Here is a 16,663-nt window from a genome sequence, read left to right on the forward strand (position 1 = left end):
CCTTTCATACTCACATAATAATTGATATGCTAACTTCCAATCACTTCGGTTGTATCTAACTTCTACATGCACATCCAGTTGCAGAAGTGGGAAAACATTTAAATCTGAATCAAAATTTCTTGAAATATACATATTCATTCAACAAACATTTATTGAGTACCATGTGTGATAAGTACTGAGGGAAAAGCCTAGTGTGAGGTAGGGATCTTACCATTAAGTAGCAGGAGGTTTTATAGCAGAGACTCTATATACAAAAAATGAAAAAAAGTTCTCACTTAAAGCAGAAGGTGGTGTATGGAAGATCACTTAAACAAATAGAAGTGTCTCTAAATGGTAGAGAATTTGGACTAGAGCTCTAGAGGGATTTACAGAGGACTAAGGATTTGACAGGTGGAACTGAGGAGGACAGATGTCTAGAAAACATTGTTTTATTCAAAATTCAACTTTAGGGTAAAAGCAATTTTAGTGGATTAAAAAGAATGTCTCGTTATTTGAGTTATCTAGACTTTTGTGTGCATAGCAACTTGATTAGGCTGTTATTACTCTGTTGAACAATCAGAAGGATCCTCATGATCACCCCCTTTTTTACTACTGGAATTACTATTGCTTTTTGCAGGAGGATTACTATTGTGACTTAAACCTCGCCTATGGGCACATTTTGTTTATTGCAGAAAGTTGTCATGAGTTTATTTCTTCTGTGTAGCCTATATGACATAAACAACTTGTCAACTTCATATCTTCAGTTTTTCAGTCAAGCAAGTGGGAAAGGAGAAACCCTTAGTATAATTAGCAAACATCTCCTGGAAAAACCCAAGAGAAAAAGTTCAGCTTTAAAGTCAGAGAGAATGGTTACCTCCACAGCAAACTCGTCCTTTAAATAAAGCAAGCAATGATTGCTGAGCCATTAGCACATTTATGGCAGGGCAAAACTCTCTTCGACTTCTCCGATAAAGAATAATTTCCAAGCTTGTCAGATCTAAACAAATGGAACTAAATTGGACATAGCTATTTGAACTGACAGAGTAATAGGAAACAAAATAATAATTTGTCTTTAGTGTTGGTGTTTGATTTTGAGTCTCTTGAACTTCCAGGTATATTTAAGCGATTTCTCCTCATTGAGTTATAAAGGTGTACGTGTCAGTGTGATGAATTTGTATCAGAAGACTTTGGCTGAAATTTGCCAGGGGATTGCTTTTTGTCAGTCTCTTGAATTTTTCATTGTAATTCTGATATGCCTCTGAATGAGACTGAAATTTACTTTAAAAAAAAGAATTGTAATATTATTCTATTTCTGTTTCATGGTCCTTTAATGAAAAGAACTGTTTCAGAGACCTGGATTTAAAAATCAATGTATATTAACACATATATGTGGAACCTAGAAAAATGGTACAGGTGAACCGGTTTGCAGGGCAGAAATTGAGACACAGATGTAGAGAACAAATGTATGGGCACCAAGGGGGGAACATGGCAGAAGGGGGTGGTGGTGTGTTGAATTGGGAGACTGAGATTTACATATATACACTAATATGTATAAAATGGAAAACTAATAAGAACGTGCTGTATAAAAAAAATAAATGAAATAAAATTCAAAAATAAATAAATAAATAAAAAAATAAAAATAAATAAAAATCAATGTCACGGGGGCTTCCCTGGTGGCGCAGTGGTTGAGAGTCCGCCTGCCGATGCAGGGGACACGGGTTCGTGCCCCGGTCCGGGAAGATCCCAGATGCTGCGGAGTGGCTGGGCCCGTGAGCCATGGCCGCTGAGCCTGCGCGTCCGGAGCCTGTGCTCCGCAACGGGAGAGGCCACAACAGTGAGAGGCCCGCGTACCGCAAAAAAAAAAAAAAAAAAAAAAAATCAGTGTCACGGGCTACCTATCAAATTCTAGTAGTTACCTTGCCTTTTCAACTAGAACCCTGCCAAATGCCGTTGATATTGATAGAAGTGTCTTCATACATAGTTGGCGGTCATAGAGTAATAGGGTATCTATAAACTAGTGTAAGCTTAAAAAAAAAGTACCTCTGTGAAAAGAAAGCATCGTGAGAGATCTGGAAAGTGTGCATGTATTTAAGAGTAGTTTGAATACAATACTTAAGATTATTTGTTGTCAATGAGGAGAGAAAAAGAAAAGTGCAGAGAATGTTAGGGGTAATTAAAGCAACTAATGATAGTGTTTGAGGGCTCACTGAAGCTTTGTGGGTGTGTATGCACACACATGTTTGCTCTGGTTTGCTCTAAATTCTCTGTATCAACAGTTATTTATCATTTCTCTATGAGTATGAAAAGTACTAAAGTCAGGAACTTTTACCATAGATATTAGTTTATAAAAATCAGGATCTTTCAACAAGAGAAAAATATTTGATCCTTTTATGTAATTTAACTTTAAATCATTTATATAGCCAACATCACGCATTAATAAGATAGGATCTCTTCGAATGTTAGTTTCTCTTTAATCTTCAAATTAGATTTTAAAGAATGAAATATTAGGAATTCCATCAATAAATTTAAATAGAAATGGATTCATTTGAGCTAATGGCTGAATAAAATGATGGCGTTGCCATATTAAACATGATGATTTGGTATATTATATTACACATTTTCACTTATTTCATGGAGAGTAGAATTTTTATGAGTAGTAATTCAGAAAAATGTGAGTTGAGTTCATGGAACTATTCTCCACATTAAAAAAATACTTGAACTGATACTGTTTTCTTTTAGTTGTAAAAGAAATGTTCTAAACACTTTGCACGTTGTTCTTTAGTTTCAGCTCAAATTCTCAAGAGCAACCTTGCAGCAATGGAACAACAAATTGTTCATCTGGAACGTGACATCAAGCTATTTCCCAAAACAGAAAATCAACGTGATAAGTTTGTGGAAAAGCTGACGATATCCTTTATTTATTTAAGCATTTTGTTTATTTGTTAGTTTCTGTGTGTGTGTTTGTCTGTCTGTCTGTCCATATACCTATTTACCTTGTGGTTAGTTCTAAACTTACCATTCTATTCACAGTTTGGATGAATTTGTATATAGGCTGTTTTTATATTACCAGCATAAATTTTAGTTCATGACGTTTTGAATCGTAGAGTAGGCAAGGGAACAATTATATAAGAAAAAATGCCATTTCTCAAAGACAAATTTCATTTGAAGGCCCACAAGATATGCAAGGTAAGTCTTTTGAGGCTTGATGTGACCTAAAACAGAACAAAGAATCTCCTTATTGTTTAAAGGAAATGATCAACAGAAGAATTTTTTTGCTCAGAGGTTTTTTTCTTTGTGTGTGTGTGTGCAGGTATTTTCTGAGGCGATATGTGCATTTTCAAGGGCAATCAGAGGATAACTGGTATCAGTAGACTGAAAGGTTATGAAGAAAAAAATGGATGCATGCATGGACAGATAGATTAATTGATCAGTAGATTATGTATTTAAGTAAATTGTAATAGCTATCTGTATAACGTTAGGCATTGCCTGCTACCTAAATGCTTTTAAATCCCTATTTTACATATAGTATATTCATATAAATTACAGAAATATATGAAAGGAAAACTTGAGAAATGATATTTAGCTTGAATTGTTTAATGTTAAATCTGTTGTCTAAAGATAAACTACATTAGAGCTGATTTTTTTTTTTTTCTCTATTTTGGTTTTCAAAAGTTAAAGCCATATCCTACTCTTCTGGGTTTAAATAAATATCTTGAACTGCAGATTGATTCACCATTTTATACCTCAAGAGGGAATAAATACTGTAAATTCTTTATCTGATAATAAGTAAATTCCTTCAACAACTATATGGCAGTCACCTTGTTTCAAGGTTAAATCTATTGCCTTTTTCTTCTCTGATATGCTTTCTTTCCTGCCCAACTTGGAAGTTATGGTCCTGAGCTTGAATTACTTGAGAATGGCAATTTAGGTTTATGTGAAAAACAATTTTTATTTTCACTCTTTGGTTCATGAATTAATACTGTATTTTGTGTGGTCCTTTAGTGATGGTGAGTAGTTATAGAAATAGGAATATTGGGAACATAAGTTTGTGGGTGACTGGAGGCAGGAAATACTCAAAAATAACCTTGGATTACATACCTGTCCACATCAGGATATTTAATGTGAAGATTTAACTTTGTTGCTGATTAGATTTTTCTTTCAAATTTGTTATATTGTCCTGTGGCTGGAAGCACCACCTACATTTTTCAACTTTTGATTTTGATTCTTGCCTCACATACTTGAATTTAATTCCTGATTCCCTTGTCCTTTTTAACATTTTCTTCTACAGTTGGCTTGTGACCACACGACAGCATACAACATTGAGGGGTCTTTGTTGCTCATTTAGAAAAAGAAAAGTAATTTCAAACCCTCATGAACTTGGCCTGGACTCTATTTTAGTTCTCTCTTTATGCAGGTAATTAAGCGCTTTAAAATGAAAATCCAGAGCCTTCTGTATCTGTATGTTACAGATGAATGGTTATTCTTCATTTAAGTGACACTAAAGCGTGACTGTTTGTCCACAAGGGGATTGAAAACTGTATTAAAATGTATGGGGCTGTTACTTTGCATATCATATTTTAAAAAGCAAAATAAAATACACAGCAATTTATTTTAGAGAAAAAGTTAGACTATTGTGTTGAGTTGTCTAAAAACTCCAAATTAATAAATTACAGTGATAGAACTGTGGCTCAAATTATTCTTGCTTCGGGAGACTCTTTGGGCACCAAGTGAGAGTTTGTATCTTCTAGAAAATGGCAAACAAAATGTTTAGTCATCCTATGATATATGAATTCTGGTGCCTTCTTAATGTTTTTTCTACTCTTCTGGCAATTCCAAAAGAGAGGGATATTTTCTTGTGGGATACTTGATTCTGTTTTAAAATTAGAGCCATGATCCTATTTCTAGTATAGGATTCTTTGTACTGGATGATCTTTCCAATGTTTCTGTCCCCTGCCAATAAATTCTTTTGCTTCAGGCACTGGCCTTTTAAATTGAATAACTATGGGCACAAGTATGGGGGTAGTTTCCCCTTGAAAGTAACCTTACCTACTTAAACAGTAATCTCTCTATAAGGACTGTGAGTTCAAAAACTGAATAGCAGTGACACTCCTCTGGGCTTTCAGAAGGGCATCAGTGCTATAGTTAGCAGCAGTGGCATGATGGCCAAGGGCAAGTGAATATTCAGGTTGAATCTTCACCAAATCTCCAGGTTGGGCTAAGTCCCATAGCATCCTATGTTCACCCTTACTCTTTCACAGTATTGATTGAACTCATAATATGCACGGCATTGACAGGCCATGGAAATTCAACAGTGCATGAGATAGAAGATTTGACCACAAGTTGCTGACAGTCTGGCATTTACCTAGTTCTCTGTCTTGCTGGCCCAGTGACCAAGATCAGGTCTAGTGTGTTAATTTCTATATGCCCATCCCAATGCACAGCACCTAGCAACATGAAGGTGCTCAGTAAGTGTATATTGAATCACAGAATATTATAGCTATAGAGACAATGGAGATCATCTGGTCCAAGATCCTACTTTGACTTAACACATCAAAGGGGATATTGTTGAAAGAGTAGTAGGCTGTGCTTGTAGTTATAAAACTTTTCTTCATATAAATTTTCACAGGAACTTGAGCCACATTGAATCACCTTTTCAGAGCATGTAAAGTGTAATCAGTTTTAGAAAAGATAATCCACACCTTTTATAAGTAAATGTCAAAAAAATAAACCAAAGAAAAGAGAATGATACCTCTCCTATGAATGGAGTGGCCCAGGGTATTTCCTGCCTCCTAAGCAATAGTCAGTGGCTTTTGAATGAAGCTTGTCACCTCTGCTTCCCTTTCTCTACCCCAAACTGGTTGCTTGTTCCAACTCAAAAAAAAAAAAAAAATGGAAAGAGTAAAATAGGCAATATTAATTTTGTAAGACTACAAAACAGGGAGAAATGGAGAAAATTCTCTCATAAATCATAGTAGAGAGGTTCTAGGATGAAAGGGGATGGTCTATAATGGATACAATAGCACCATATATATTGAAACACACATGGTTCAAAAATCTGGATACCATGTGTGGGAATTTGCTATTATTCTGATTTTTTTTAAAAGCAAAGTTCTTTGTATTCTTCATGCCAGTATGCTCATCATAATAATATTGGGGAAGTTTTAAGTTCAATTGTTTGTACAGTGAATTCAAATAGAATCTATATTCCTTTTTTGGTAAGTTATAAAAATGATGATAATATTCACTCGTTAATTGAATGTTTACTATGTATCAGACACTGCCTAATTTTACATACTTGAGCTTTTAAAAAATGGTCCTATTCATTAAATGAAGAGTATTTTCCATATCTGGTGATGAAATTGATCACAGTTGTCCCTTTGTCGTTGTAGTGAGCTCAAATTGTCTCAGGATAACAACTCATAAAGTTATTTGTCATAGGCCCATTGTTTTAAATTCATTAATTTCGAGGGGTCACCTCTTTTTATCTTTTAAGGTTACCAGGAATTCTGTAGTCTCTGTCTGTGTTTGGCACCTATTGCAAAAATTGGTAGGGTGAGGTTCAAAATCACATCCAGTTTCAAAGTTTAGAAAAATAACCCGTGCTAAGGAAGGGTGAGAGGGAACACTGTGAGTGGTCTGCGTGCCAATCCTGAGGCTCATTCTTGTTTTGTTTTGTTTTGTTTTGGCCACACCACGCAGCTTGTGGGATCCTAGTTCCTTGACCAGGAATTGAACCTGGGCCCTAGGCAGTGAAAATGAGGAGTCCTAACCACTGGACCACCAGGGAATTCCCTGAGGCTTGTTCTCATGGACTTGACATTATATGTGGATTCTGATTTTTTCAGCTTTTGTCTTTTGACCAATCATGTGAATATGAAACAGTTTTTCTTTCTTTCTTTTAAATCTAAGCATCACTTTTACTTACTGCTCCTTGCTTTTTCCAACAGGAAAAAACATTCTTAAAAGAGGGCTTCTTAGACTTTAGAATATGCATTGTGGTCCATTCTTAACATCTTAAACTGTCTACAAAACACGTTATCCACAGTGTTGACCTTACTGCTTATATCCTGTTGACAAATTTCTTACATTTACTTACATAGATTTTGTCAGTGGCAGAGCTGTCTATTGCTGCAAATCAGCTTAGCTTTTTGATTGACTGCTGGCTAAATCATCTCACCAACTGGAGGGCAGGGAGGACTGAGCAGCAGGGGCACCATTAACACATTGACAAAAGGAGCTGACAGAAAGTTAATGACATTAACACCCTGTAGCTAACTATCAACACCTGGGAGTTTCTCATAGTGGGAGGGAGAGTCATTTGAAGTGGTTAAAAATCAAGTTCCTGGAGGAAGCACATTGCCCTGACCAGACAATTCAGAACAGATTCGGGGTCTCTACTGTACTGCAATTACATTGATTTTTCTCCCACTATTCTTTATTAAGTGAATAATTTTTGAAAAGATGAAAAACTCACAGGGTTAGTGTTCAACCTCAGTAATATTAATCACCTTTGAGAACATGCCATATAAAAAATAGACAAAACAAAAACAAAACAGAAACCTCAAGAGCAAGTTTTTTTTGTTTTTTGGGTTTTTTTTCCTCTCTGGTATGAATGTACTAATCCAGGCTGTTTTCTAGCTGCTGAAAAATCGAGAGGTTTAGGTTAGACTGGAGGGAAGTTTAGTGGCTCGGACTCTCTCTCATTACCTTTAATTGCCTGCTGGTCTCAAACTCAGAAAATTAGGAAGTTCAAAGCAAAACATTTTTAAATGAGACTGCTCAAGGAGAGAGGGTCCAGGATTGAAGGAAGGAAGGAAGGGAGGGAGGGAGGACAAAGAAGGAAAGGAAAGGAAAGGGAAAGAAGGAAGGAAGGAGGGAGGGAGGAAGAGGAAAGAAGGAAAGGAAAGGAAAGGAAAGGAGGAAAGGGAAAGAAGGAAGGAAGGGAGGGAAGGAGGAGAAAGAAGGAAAGGAAAGGAAAGGGAAGGAAGAAAAGAGACAGTGAGCATATGGGAGCAGTAATAGAGAAAATGCATACATTGAAAAGCAAATTGTTTTTGAAAATCACATGGGGGAAAATATTGCTTTTTTAAAAAAGGAAGATTGTTAGCATTCTTTGAAATATACACTCTTCATAATGGTATTGGAAGATTTTTTTTTTTTTTGGCCACTGTGCATGCTTTGTAGGATCTTAGTTCCCCAACCAGGGATTGAACCCAGGTCCTCTGCAGTGAAAGCAAATTTTCTTTTTTTTTTTAACTTCCATTATTTGTGCAGTGATTTGCAGTAGAAGGTATGATCATCTATAATAATAAAAATAAAAATGATAATATAATAGTAATAATAGCAACTGTTTAGTGAATGTCATGTGCCTGTCACAGTGCTAAGAATATATAGGTGTCTGTATAATCTCAAGTGATCTCCAATGCAATACTATAGGGGAAGTACTATGATTAACCCCATTTCAAATACGTGAGAATTGAGGCTATAGAGGTTCAAAGGTTCAAACACGTGTGAAATCATGTATGTTACAAGTCTGGTTAATGAGGGCCAGGATTCAAGTAAGTCTTGGTCCTTCAGACTCCAAGCCTTGTGCTTGTAACCATGGTATTGTGCTGCCTCTAGGGTCAGAAAGCTTTGTAAATCTGAGATGAATTCCACATTTGTTCACTGTGAAATAATGTGTTGCTTCAGAAGAAAAAAAAAATTCTTTTTGAAAGGTTTGTAAAGTAATTTAAAAATTAGCTGCTCATGTCTTCCACAAAGTCTTCCTTAATCATAGCAATCAAAATTAATTTCCTTGTCCCCTGTTTTCTTATAACATTTTAATATTTTGATTATTGTACTCGCTGACTTGCCTGTACTCTGCTTTTGTGCATGTGTGTTTTGAACACTGGGTTATAAAATCTTTTGAGTACAACAAGCCTAGCACAATGCTTTACAGAAAGTTGTCTTAATAAATGTTTATTTAATATGTTAGAGGTCATTGCATAATGATTAATGTTAAACAACATTCTGGCAAGTAAATAGAAAACATTAGCTTGTGATGCTGGCATAACTTCAGTTTGACAAAAGAAAGGGGTATAACATGTTTCCACTGTTATTCCTTTATATGTTTTGATTTTAAATGCAGGTATTAAGAATTATCTCTTTGGCTCTTGGAAATCACATTCTAAGAAACTGTCTCAGTGGAGCATATGGTTTTTCAGATCAGTCAGTTCAAAAGTTTTTTATTTGAAGAGTCTTGCTTGTTTGAACTTCAGCCTGAAATTACCATGAGCTCCATTTTTCAAACTTTGTTTAGGGAATTGATGGACATTTTGTGCATGATACTAATGGTGAGAGAAGAGCATACTGCTTGGTTAAAGGGTACATAAACCCTTTCAGGCCACTAGAGACTCATCTGAGAAATCATCTTTTTCAGAACATAAAACGGGACATAAGTCATCTGAAAGAGTTAATGTACCCTCAACCTTACAAATTCGCATTCCTACCAGAAGCTAAGTTTTAAGAGACTAAAAACCTTTCTATGGGATTTATTCATACTGAGTAGAAATGATGTAAAAAAAGAAGTTTGAAAAACTAAATGACCCAATGTGGTTATGGTTTTGTGTATGCATGTATACTAGAAAACATGTAGCATATACATGTATCTATACATAGATAGAGATATGATTTAAAGCCATTTTGGTATTCACAAGAGCTTAAATTGGATATTGTAGCAATGAATATGAGTTTGTTTCCTTTTGCTTTGATTTCAAATTTACTAAAACTCTTTTATTTTCAATTATTGAAGGCACGCACTGTATGTTAAATACACACAGTTTAGAGGCAATGATGGTGACGTTAGTATAACTAGTCAGTAAATATACTCTTGCAGCAAAATCTCAATCAGGTATTATTTGAGAAATGTAGGTAAATACATCAGTGTCTTTTTCTATATTAGATGTCTGTTCAATTATTTCTAGTTAGGCTCTCTGAGATATAACTTTTGAAAATTATAGCAAGTAAACTTAGCTTTTCCTTGAACGTTCCCTGTTCCTTTCTTCTGGTTTTAAACTTTGAGGTATGGGAAGTGAAAACAAAAAAATGCAAGAAAGCAAGTCAATATGTTTAATAAACATGTAATGATACTGTCCTTTGTGTTGCAAAGGTAAAATAGGATAATTACCTACTACATTGTCCCAATTCATTACTGAAGTTAGAAATGGAAAGAAATACATAAAAAACATCACTGAAATTTTTCAGTTGAATCTTAGTGATGGATATATATATCCATACACATACATATCCACACATACCTCATAAGACAAGCATTTAAAATTACAATAAATTTGAGAGGATTACATCTCATCTACTCATTTAAAGCTAAGACACTCAACAGTGGTGAGAATTGAAAATGAATGAAAAATTTAAAAAGGAACTATAGAAAAGCTTTCCCAAGATCATTAGTGAAAAGGAGAATATGACCTAGTCACCAGTTGATGTTGTCTGGGTAAGAAAAGTCATGAGTAACTTAGTTGAAAATGGTTCCAAGGGGTGAAGGTACCAACTCCTCTTTACCTTATCAAAAGCAAACAGTAAGTGGCTTTTTTATATCAGCTAAGGCATTATCGACTTTGTGCATGGCAACACTGATTACTCATCTCCAGATTTCTGTATTATGGTCCTGACTCAAAACCTAAAGAGATCCAATTTCATTTTGCACACTGTTGAGAAGTACTCTGTCCACTTTATTTGCCTCATATATATAAAAGTACTTTTGAACTTTAATGTTCTGTACAAATGCAAAGCATTTTTATTAATCCATTTGAATGAAAAGACATGTGGATGAGTATCAATAGACCTAAGTGTTAGCCTTGGTCTTTGCAAACGTAGGAAAGACACTCTGTTTCCTCATTTGTAAAACTGAAATGAAAATACTTCCCTTGCCCACCTCACATATGTTTTTATTAGGACTAGGTATAGTAATGACTTTGAACATGCTTTGTAAAATGAAGAAATAACATACAAGGTGTCATTGGTCATTCTGCTCTAAACCTCACAAATGGGAGATAAATTATTTCCCCCAAGGAAAATATTCTTTGTAAACAACCACAGTCTGCTTTTGTCCAACTTCATTTTATCTAAGTTGGTTTTTTGTTGTTGTTGTTTTCATATTTTTTTTTAAGACTGAAAGAAAAAAGATACATTCATGTAGTAAGTGCCTATGGAAGAAGCAGGAGGCTTGTACTTCATTATTCTAGGAGTATCCAGATGTTTGGGATTAAACAAATCCCTACATTTTTCACTTAGGTATAAGAGAGAAAGAAGCAACTAATAGAATTTGAAGATACTTGTATACTCCATGAAAGGTGATATTCTAAATGTTAGGACACGTATAAAGTAAGATGCAGGTATGTTTCCTGCTTTCAAGAAGGCATGTAGTCAGGGAGATAAAAGTGATGGAGAGAAGATAGCAACAAACAATCCAAGCTCATTTCATAGTAAATGAGTATAGTGCAGACTAAAAATGCAATAGGCCTTTTCAATATTTCTTCCCCTCTTTCGTCTATAGTGAGACAGCATTCCAGCTTTGACCACAGTTGGAAATTAATGTGGTGACTTTGTTATTTTGTTGGAAATGTATTCTCTAGCCAAGCAATAGACCCAAATGAAAATTTAATTATGGAAATGCATTCCAAAGCCAAATGGAAATGACTTGTATATTAGTCTTTGTTTTGCATCAACTATCTCCCTCAACGCAGATAATTAAGAACTGACTGTACCAACAATTTCTCTAGGTTCAAAAATAAGTTTCTTTCCATGTTTTTATCAGTCAATCAACATCTACTCATTAAGCAGCTACTGCAGAACCTAGCACCATACTAAGTACCATGGGACTGAAGCATAAAAATGAAGTACAAAATGTTCTTTGCTCTAAGGAAGCCTAACATTTACTTAAGAGCATGTGTATAAGAAATAAGGCACTCAAATGGTGGTGTTTCATAAAGTTTAATTGTGTGACATTGTTACCAAACCCAACTTGGATCCACTTGCCCACATGCAATAAAGCCAATCTACTGACCCTGGGTTGTGGTAAAGGAACAGACAAGGAGTCGGGACAGCTAATGCTCAAAAAACCCGAACTCTGCAATGGGTTTCAGGAAAGCATTTTTAAAGGCAAAGTGAGGGAGGGGAGTTGCAGGGTTTGTGATCAGCTCGTGCACAATTCTCTTATTGGTTGATGGTGAGGTAACAGGATGGTGTCACAGGGGTTAACATTATCAATCCTCAGGCTCCAGTAGGTCTGGGGGCTGTGTGCTTATGGTCATCTAGTAGTTAACCGCTTCCATTTGATGATGGTTTTAACATCTGTAAAACAACTCAGGAAATGTACATCAGATACTGTTATCTATATATTTCAGGGAGGAACTAAAGAGTCTGTGACTGCCATATGACTGATTCACTGTTTAAATTCTTACCAGTTCTCCTGGCTCAATTGCTGTTTTTGTTGCTGCATGGTCACATCCTTTCAATCATTCATTCTTTGTTTTTCTTTTAATTTAATTTATATTTTTATACAGCAGGTTCTTATTAGTTATCTATTTTATACATATTTGTGTATATATGTCAATCCCAATCCCCCAATTCATCACACACACCCCCCAATCATTCATTCTTGAGCCAGACTTTTGTGACTCAGGGGAGGCCTGGGAAACTTACAGCTTTTCTAGAAACAAGAGGCAGGCAGAGGACATTGCCAGTGGGGGGGTGGGGGTGGGGTCCTGTCCCAGGAAGGCCCCATAGGGTCCTGCTTGGTCACAACATTGGTTTTAAATGCATTAAAAATTCACCAAGTAGGGAAGGTTGTGGGGTTTGGAGCAGCTTCATAGAAGAGATAAGACTCAACTCCTGCTACAACATTAGCTCTCCGTGTGCAGGAAGTTTACTGTGTTGGTTTTGTGTTGATCATCTTTTGTACTCCCAGTGCCTGGCACACAGTAGGCCTCAATACATGTCTGGTGAATGAGTGAATGCATGATTTACTCTCTGCTGACATTTCAAGGATGTTGGAGTATTTTGTAGAGATAGTAGTTAAAAATATTTTGTTAGATCCTCTCATAGGTCATCCAAGATGTATTTCTGTTTGACTTTGAAATTCATTTAATGTCTATTCAAACAAACCCCCCAAATCCCCTCATTAACTATGTCTGATTCGATAAATATGAAAATGATTTTGCATTTCAAGAACTCACCCATACTGGACTGTATGCAGATATTCTAGGATTGGATGGAAGGAGAGTCAGAATTTAAGATTTGAAGTGATCAACTAAACATTATAGGCCTTATTGTATTTACAAACAGGATTTTTTATTACTAAACTTTATTTTGTTCAGTGATTCCTATATTATAGAATTAAATAGCTTAAATTCATATTTCATGTTAAAAATAATTAGTTATAGGAATTGAGATACCATATGATGAGCATATGCGTTAGTTTATTTAACATATCTGTCTAAAAATTCAGATATCAATACAAAATTTACCCAGAGAGTTTGCCCTCTACTCTCCCTTTTGTACACAAAAGATTGTATCTCCCTTTTCCCCACATGTGTATTGTCATTCTTTAATGCCTGAATATGCCTTGTGAACAATGCATCAGGTCTGTGAGGTATATAAAAATGAGTAAAACATGGACCTTTCATTTCAGAACATATAAGTTTATAAACAGAATCAACAATATACCCAAACAGTTGTAAGACAATGTGGGTATGATAAATGCAATATAAAATGGGGAAATTGTTCTATAAAATAATAAATCCTAGTACATTCATAGAGGTTTCCAGTCTGTGTAGCATGTTCACATACATCATCTTAGTAATTCAGACCATTTCTGATTTCAGATCACTTCTGACTGAAAACTTAGGGGAAGGTTTTATGGAGAGTTACAGACCAGACACAAGCAAAGACTCAATCTGTAAAGATCAAAGGTGTGTTGAAAGAATATCAAATATACATGACTGGCTCAAAGTAGTGAGAGTTACAACTATGAAAACGAATAAAAAATCAAATACCAAAAGGTCAAGAATAGTGGTCTGAAGAGGTTGAACAGTATTTGGTGGGTTGGAAAGGGCTGAAAGGCAAATAACTTTACTTCTCCTTTCCCTGTTTCCAACCACCACATGGCATTTGCTTGAATGAGGTGGTACTCGCTACCTGCCAGCTATTGATCCAAGTAAGGACTAAAATCAGAATTGTTTCCAGTATTAGAAAGATTGTGTTTGTGTGTGTCTGATGGGGCAGATGGATTTTTTTTTTACCTTCAATTTAACTGTCCTGTAGCTTGGATTCGTAATACAGCAATAACAACTTATATTTGTATAGTATTTTACAGTTTAAAAAGCTCTTTTATCTTCCCCTGTCTCCTCTGAAATGTTCCATAATGAAAGCTGTTATATTAAGTCTTGCACCTAGTCGATGTTTATGAGGAGTTATTCATTCCACAAATATTTACCTAGTGATTTTCGCTATGTGCCAGGCATTGTGTTAGATACTTGGAATACAGTGGTGAGCAAAAAAGACATGACATAGCCTCAGGGAGGTTTTAGTCTGATGGAAGAGATGGACAAGCAACCATGGCAGGTGACATGGAAGAGATTTATAATGCCATACCAGTCAGCAACCTAGTTAGGGAGATCTCTCTTGAGAAGGTGATGCTTCAGCTGAGATGTGAAGGATGGATAAGAAGTCAGGGAAGAGGTGAAGATGAATCTTTACTTCTGCCTGTTTATCTATAGGTGTTAAAAATATTCGACAGTTTGGTAGCTTGATGATGATTTGGTTCATTGAAATTCTAATTCATCTGTTTTCTTGTCCGTGGTCTTACTGGATTTGTACTTCTAGTGGAGTTTTAAAGTTGGAGAGTTAGAAATCTCTCAAATGGAACCAAATACTGAAGACATTTTATGTTTTAAGATCTTTTAACTTTTTTCCCCCAAAGTTGCTTTTACTATTGGTTAAGGATTGAATGTGAGTGTTTTTGAAAAGCATTTTTGAAAAGCTATGTCAGATTCAGTGGAAAACCTAAAGCTCTACTAACCTTGTGGGAGCTGGAAATTTTTAGCTAAAGAGGTTCCAATAGATTTAGATATTTATCCAAACCGAACTGTCAGACCACCAGAGATTTTCCCATTACTTGTTTACATAGAGCTTAACTACAATGGTTTCCATTTTCAACATTTGCTTTTTCTATTCAAACAGCTTAATCGAGAGCTATAAAAACACTGGATCAGTCTTTTCAAATAAAAATGAAATGCAGCTGCCATGGGTTAGTCTTACAGAAGAAACCTTGCTGCCTACAGGAAGTTTAGGTGTTAAAATGATGTTTTTTTAAATACCAAAAGATCTAGTTTGGATTGTAATGTCATATCTTTTAATTACAAGTTTATAAAAACCTGACAATTCTTTTGATTTGTGTCTGGTGTGTGTGCACGTGCATGCATATGTGTGTGCATGCGCCTGTGTGTGAAATACCAAAAGAGTAATGAGATTAACATTATTGATATGTTAATTAAAAGAAGATTATGTTAACTCAAATACACATTGTCACACTACAAATGAGACATATTGCCTCACTATTTGTTTTTCTGCACATATTTTATATGTTGTTATTTATCTTTTTCATAACATAAAATGCCAAGATATGCTTAGGTTAATAATACTAATATTGATCCAAAACTCTTTGGACTTATGAATGATTTTTACCTATTTTCCTCTTCTGTAAATCATTGCTTTGCATTTAAATCTTAATATTTTTAAAAATAAAGTGTTTTAATCCTCATTTTATTTAGAGGAAATAAAAGTATCAGCTTTCAATAAATTAGCCTGAACCCAGAAAATCAGGGAAATGAAATGATAATTCCAAGTTATGCAATTAAATACATTTTAAGTACAAAGGGATTGTATTAGATAATATCAAATGTCCCTTTCCGCTCTAAAATGTTCTTATATTCTCAATCCAGTGTAGTATATCCATCCTTGTTCCACTCAAACATTAAATGCATAAATGTTGAATTAATTTGCTCCCTGATTCATTTTACCAGTATTCATAGTATAATGCTATAACATTGTTTTTACTGATAACAAATTCATCTGTTCATTCAGCAAATATGTATCAAATACCTACTATATGCCAAGCTCTGTTGTTTTCAGTGATGAGAAACTTAAAAATATATATATATCAATCTTTGAGCATATAATCTGGTGCAGTAGATGGTCAAAAAACAAAATTCATAGTATAATACCAGACAGTAATAAGTGATAAGAAAAATAAGATGGGCAAAAGGATTAAGAATGATAGTGTTGCTTTTTTTAAAAGATAAATTTGTCAGGGAGGGACCCCTCTTGAGGGAGTGACATTTAAACAGAGATTTGAATCAAGTGAGGAGATGATTTGTGTGAATAACTGAGGGAAGAGCTTTCCATGCAGAGGGGACAACTAGTGTTCTAAGGCTCTAAAGTGTGAACATGAGTGTGCTTGAAGCATGTGTCAGGCTGAGGACATTTTCTTCTACCCTTCTAGTTTATTCTGGCTGGCCTAAGAATTAAATTAACATGAGACAGATTAACAGGAGAAAATCAATCAAAAGTCTAGTAACATGTATTCATGGGAGAGACCCAGGAAAACTGAGTAACTCTCCAAAAT

The 16,663-nt window shown here is 35.2% G+C and overlaps 1 protein-coding gene across 6 annotated transcripts in view; it reads left to right on the plus strand.

Annotated features, from left to right (window-relative positions):
- Positions 1–16,663, plus strand: part of DIAPH2 (diaphanous related formin 2) — an 891,299-nt gene that overhangs the window by 568,679 nt on the left and 305,957 nt on the right. For all 6 annotated transcript variants that reach the window (XM_079910016.1, XM_079910017.1, XM_079910018.1 and 3 more), the window contains one exon: positions 2,762–2,886. In XM_079910016.1, the coding sequence (XP_079766142.1) occupies positions 2,762–2,886 (125 nt within the window). The remainder of the gene's footprint in view (positions 1–2,761; positions 2,887–16,663) is intronic.

This window comes from Stenella coeruleoalba (genome assembly GCF_951394435.1).
Source record: "Stenella coeruleoalba genome assembly, chromosome: X".
Classification (NCBI taxonomy): Eukaryota; Metazoa; Chordata; class Mammalia; order Artiodactyla; family Delphinidae; genus Stenella; species Stenella coeruleoalba.